This window comes from Primulina eburnea, chromosome 17 (genome assembly GCF_022965805.1).
Source record: "Primulina eburnea isolate SZY01 chromosome 17, ASM2296580v1, whole genome shotgun sequence".
NCBI classification, from domain to species: Eukaryota; Viridiplantae; Streptophyta; class Magnoliopsida; order Lamiales; family Gesneriaceae; genus Primulina; species Primulina eburnea.
In genome coordinates this window covers 10,551,435-10,557,364 of record NC_133117.1, presented here as the reverse complement: position 1 = coordinate 10,557,364, position 5,930 = coordinate 10,551,435, and the positions used below count along the sequence as shown (strand labels likewise).

At 39.9% G+C, this 5,930-nt stretch overlaps 1 protein-coding gene across 1 annotated transcript; it reads right to left on the bottom strand.

Annotated features, from left to right (window-relative positions):
- Positions 1–352: 352 nt before the first annotated feature.
- On the bottom strand, positions 353–3,789 carry LOC140817859 (uncharacterized). The gene is made up of 7 exons (XM_073177651.1): positions 3,067–3,789; positions 2,617–2,883; positions 2,490–2,501; positions 2,299–2,367; positions 1,851–2,243; positions 1,278–1,686; positions 353–954 (listed from the first exon to the last, which is right to left on the bottom strand). Exons 1-7 carry the CDS (start codon positions 3,787–3,789, stop codon positions 353–355), a joined length of 2,475 nt encoding a protein of 824 aa, XP_073033752.1.
- Between the last annotated feature and the right edge of the window lie 2,141 nt (positions 3,790–5,930).

Here is a 5,930-nt window from a genome sequence, read left to right as displayed (position 1 = left end):
TAATACGACGCGGGTGCGCTCCATAATAAACCGCGGGTGCGGTATGGCTTCGAATTTTTTTTTAATTTTTTTCCAAAGCTACCGCAGGTGCGGTAATTTGTTAGCGCGGGTGCACTCTACCTTCGGGAAATTTTTTCTTCTCCAATTTTTTAGTCGTGAAAAAAAAAACAATTTGGATTCATAAGATTTGGAAAGATACAAGAACACAATATACCAAAAGTGCACAACCAAAAATAATAATACAAAAATAAAAGCAAAACCGAAAACAAAATGCAAAAGAGAAACAAAAATTTGGGTTGCCTCCCAATAAGCGCTTGGTTTAACGTCTTCAGCCTGACTGTCACTAGTCTAATCAGTTTGGTTCTCTCAGCTTGACACTGTCGATATTCCTTACTTCAGTCCCATAGTACGGCTCAACCCGCTTTCCATTGACCTTGAAGGTTCTCCCATCATTGCACTTTAACTCGATAGCCCCATAAGGAGACACCGTTTCCACAACAAACGGCCCTGACCAACGCGACTTTAGCTTACTAGGGAACAACTTCAGACGAGAGTTAAACTGAAGTACTTGTTGTCCTGGTTTGAGCTCCCTTCGGACAATGATTTTGTCATGCCACTTATTGGTTTGCTCTTTGTAGATCTTGGCATTCTCAAATGCGCCCTTTCGGAATTCATCCATCTCGCTCAACTTTAGTTTTCTAACGTCGCCAGAAGCTTTCAAATCAAAATTTAATTTCTTCACAGCCCAAAATTCTCTATGCTCCAACTCCAACGGCAGATGACATGCTTTCCCAAACACTAGCCTATAGGGAGACATCCCAATAGGCGTCTTGAATGCAGTCCGATAAGCCCATAAATCCAACTTCATAGCCCAATCTCTCCGGTTGGTGTTGACAGTCTTCTTATGCACAAATTTCGCTACAACATGAGAGTCATTAGTATTGGTGGCGATTGCTTCCACCCATTTCGACACATAATCTACAGCTAATAAAATATAAGAATTACCAAAAGAAGGGGGAAAGGGTCCCATGAAATCTATGCCCCAAACATCAAAAAGTTCCACTTCCAAAACATTTGTCAGTGGTAATTCATGACGCCTAGATATGTTTCCTAACCTCTGGCATCTATCACATGACTTTACTAAGGTATAACTATCTTTAAACAAACTAGGCCAATAAAAACCAGATTGCAATACCTTAGCTGCTGTTCGTGGTGCTCCAAAATGTCCACCTATGGTGAAGAATGACACTTCTCCAAAATTTGTTGAGCTTCGATACCCTCCACGCATCTCCTAATCACTTGGTCAGCACACCTCTTATATACAAATGGATCATCCCAATAATAGAACTTGATGTCATGGACGAACTTCTTCTTCTGATGATAACTTAAATCTGGAGGAAGGGTGCCACAAGACAAAAAATTAGCAATATCAGCAAACCAAGGAAGTATAGAATTTACCTTGAAGAGTTGCTCATCAGGGAATGTTTCTTGTATAGCTCCCTCTTCTTTCTTCTCCTCCAGCTCAAGCCTTGATAAATGATCAGCTACCTGATTTTCACTACCTTTTTTATCCTTGACCTCAAAGTCAAATTCTTGTAATAGCAAAATCCACCTTATCAAGCGTGGTTTTGCATCCTTCTTGGCGAATAGGTAGCGAATAAATGCATGGTCAGTGAAAACGATTACCTTTGTGCCAATCAAATAAGGTCTGAATTTGTCGAAAGCAAATACTACTGCAAGCATCTCCTTCTCGGTTGTATGTAATTTTGCTGTGCAGCATCCATCGTGCGGCTTGCGTAGTAAATCGCCCTAAACATCTTCTCCCTTCTTTGGCCTAATACAACACCCACTGCATAATCACTTGCATCACACATTAGCTCAAAGGGTTCCTTCCAGTCCGGCACTATCATAATCGGTGCAGTTACCGATACCATTTTGATCTTATCGAATGCCTGCAAAAAATCATCATCAAATATAAAATTCGACTCTTTTTCAAGCAAGTTACATAGAGGTTTAGAAATCTTAGAAAAATCTTTGATAAATCTACGATAAAACCTGGCGTGTCCTAAGAAACTCCTTATCCCTTTGATGTTCTTCGGTGGTGAAAGCTTTTCAATTGCAACCACTTTGGCTCTGTCTACCTCTAGTCCCTTTGAAGACACTTTATGTCCAAGAACAATACCTTCTTGGACCATAAAATGACACTTTTCGCACTTATGAACTAAGTTTTTTTCTTGACATCTCTGCAAAACAAGGGAAAGGTTTATGTAAACAGTGATCAAACGACGAACCAAATACCGAAAAGTCGTCCATGAAGACTTCCATTATTTCCTCCACCATATCTGCAAAAATGGCCATCATGCACATCTGGAAAGTGGAAGGTGCATTTCATAACCCAAACCGCATTCTCCTAAAAGCAAACATGCCATAGGGACACGTGAAAGTTGTCTTCTCTTGATCCTCCGGTGCTATAGAAATCTGGTTATAACCTGAATAACCATCTAAAAAACAGTAGTGACAATAACCAGCAAGTATATCAAGCATTTGATCAATAAAAGGTAATGAAAAATGATCTTTACGTGTGGCATTGTTCAACTTCCTATAATCAATACATACTCGCCATCCAGTCACAGTACGAGTAGATATTAGTTCATCATTTTCATTCTTTACCACAGTCATTCCACCCTTTTTAGGCACTACTTGCACAGGAGATACCCAACTGCTGTCAGAAATAGCATATATATCTCCAACATTTAACAATTTCAACACTTCATTTTTCACTACCTCTTTCATGGCTGGATTTAGCCTCCTCTGGTGATCCACATAAGGAGTATACGACTCCTCCATCAAAATTTTATGCATGCATATAGTGGGACTAATCCCCTTGATATCAGAAATAGACCAACCAAATGCAGTTTTAAAATTCCTCAACACTCTCAACAATTTCTCTTTTTCAGTACAAGTAAGAAAGGAAGAGATGATTACCGGATATGTCGAATTTTCACCTAAAAATGCATAACAAAGATGGCTTGGCAGTTCCTTTAATTCAGGAGAAGATGCTTTTACCTCAATTTTCTCATTTACATTAAACTCTTCAGGCGGTGCATCTTTTCTCCTTTCTTTCTGCAGTGCTTCAAGAGCCACCCGTTGCTCTTTCACTTCCCAATTTTCTACATCAACAGTTCCAGCAGCACCTATCAAACAGCTCTCCAAGGGATCCCTAGTTCCTGCACAATCAAAGGACATACATGAGTCTAAAACATCAATGCTTTTACAAGTGCTTACCTCATCTGACTCCTTCATGGCGTGATAGATATTAAAAATGACAGCTTCTCCACCAACTCTCAAGGTGAGTTCTCCTTTATGTACATCTATCAATGCTTTTCCAGTGGCTAAGAAGGGTCGCCCAAAAATCAATGGAGCATCTTGATCTTCTTCCATATCAAGTATTACAAAATCAGCAGGGAAGATAAACTTGTCAACTTTTACAAAAACATCTTCAACAATTCCACGAGGATAGGTGAGTGACCTATCTGCAAGTTGCAAAGTTATAGTGGTTGGTTTTACCTCCCCTAGATTCAAGTCCCTATAAGTAGAAAATGGCATAAGATTAATACTTGCTCCAAGATCACATAAAGCTTTATTAACTTGAGTAGCACCAATAATGCAAGGTATAGTAAAACTCCCTGAATCTTTTAGTTTTTGTGGTAACTTCTTTTGGAGAATGGCGCTACCCTCTTCGGTCAACTTCACCGTATCGAAATCTTGCAACATCCTCTTCTTTGACATCACATCTTTTATGAACTTTGCATAGTTTGGCATTTGCTCTAAAGCATCAGCAAATGGAATGTTGATGTGAATCTTCTTGAAAATCTCCAAAAATTTTGCAAATTGATCATCCAATTTCTTCTTTTTGAACCTCTGCGGATATGGATAGGGATGGCAATTTTCCCCACGGGTTTGGGGCCCCGCGGGAAAAACCCTAAACGAGGATGGGGATCCCCGATTTTTTCGGGTTCGGGTTCGGGGATTTTTAAAAAATCCCCGATGTAATTCGGGGCGGGTATGTGATTACTATCCCCATCCCCGAAATCCCCGAACCCGCCCCGAAAATATATTATCAATAATAAAATAATAGTATTATTAGTATTAATAATATAATAATAATATTATTTTTTAAAATATTAATAATATTATTATTTTTAATATTGATATTGATATTAATATTAAAATTATCTCTAATAATAATAGATAATAATAATTTTCATCCGTCATCGTCTTACCATATTAATATTTTTTAAACGGGGATGAGGACGGGGATGGGAGGTTCATCCCCGAAGTTTCGGGTTTGGAGATTCTCCGAACCCGAAAAAGCGGGGATTGGGACGGGGATGGGGGTGGGGATGGCATTCGGGGATGGGGATGGGAAACCCTCCCCCGCCCCGGACCATTGCCATCCCTAGATATGGAAGAGTTGGCTTAAATACCGGAGGTTGTTCAACTTCAACTTCAGCTTTGGATCCCTCAGTTTCCTCTTTTTCAACTGTCTGTCTTCTCCTTGTCCATTCTCTCCTTGGGGCTTTGCACATCTAGTTCTCTCCCACTTCTCAAAGTTACAGCTTTGCATTGCTCCTTTGGATTCACTTCAGTATTACTTGGGAATTGACCTCTATTTTGATCTCTCAATGTATTAGCCAATTGTCCAATCTGTGTCTCCAATGATTTCATTGTGGCACCCATATTTCCCATGTGAGTTTCCATGCCATCAAGACGAGATTCAGTCCTAGCCATCCTTTTACTAGATTCAGCAACAAATGTCCCAACTAGATCCTCAAGTGAAGGTTTTCCTCCCCCCTTTGATGTATTGAACCCCGGTGGAGGATTCAACACATTCTTATTATTAGCATATGAAAAATTCTCATGATTTCTCAAACCAGGATGATAAGTGTTAGGGGGAGGGTTACCTCGATATCCTCCGTAGCCACCAAGATTCCTATTGTTGATATAATGAGCCTCATCAGGAATATGTGGTTCTTCAGTAACAACCGATGCATTTTCAACCTCTGTTGTACTAGCTTTATTCATAGCTGCAATTTGAGTTGTTAAAGCTGAAACTTGTGCGGTGAGTGATGTAATAGGATCTATGGCATACATTCCAGCTGGCTTCTTTACTCCTGACCTCTCAGACGGCCATTGATAACTGTTGATGGTCATCTGTTCAAGCAAATCATATGCTTGATCAGGTGATTTTGCAAATATCGTGCCACCAGCTGCTGCATCTACAGTGCCTCTTGTTTGTCCATTCAAACCATTGTAAAACAATTTAATCTGTACCAAATCTTCAAAACTATGGTTTGGACACCTCCTCAACAACTCCTTATACCGTTCCCATGCCTCATATAATTTTCAAAGTCAGTCTGCCTAAAAGTACTTATCTCAATTTTCAACTGTGCAGACTTCGCAGGTGGAAAATATTTAGCAAGAAACATGGTTGTTAACTCCTGCCATGTAGTGATACTCCCCAAAGGAAGCGATTGGAGCCATCCTCTTGCTTGGTCCCTAAGAGAAAAAGGAAACAAGCGCAATCGAATTATATCATCAGAAACACCATTTATCTTTACCGTGTCAGTGATTTCAAGGAATGTTCTGAGATGTAGATGAGGATCTGCGGTAGCTGCTCCCCCAAACTGATTCTGTTGGACCATGTTTATTAATGCAGGTTTGAGCTCAAAGTTGTTTGCATTAATAGTCCCTCGTGCTATGCCCGAATAATGAGCATTTAGTACCGGCCTAAAATGATCTCTGATGGGTATTGCAGGGGGTGGATTTTCATTATCTCTGTTGTCAGCCATTGCTTGAATCTCTTCTCTTCTTGTCTTTCTTAATCTTCTTGCGGTTCTTTCGATCTCAGGATCAAAGATAAGCAAGTC

Bases quoted from the DNA above. Each gene is read 5' to 3' on its own strand.
- LOC140817859 (XM_073177651.1), bottom strand. From the start codon at position 3,789: ATGTCAAAGAAGAGGATGTTGCAAGATTTCGATACGGTGAAGTTGACC. The intron at 2,244-2,298 runs GTATTTGGTTCG...CTTGTTTTGCAG, and splicing joins TCTTCATGGACGACTTTTCG to AGATGTCAAGAAAAAAACTT. The intron at 1,687-1,850 runs GTGGGTGTTGTA...ATTGGCACAAAG, and splicing joins GTGATGCAAGTGATTATGCA to GTAATCGTTTTCACTGACCA.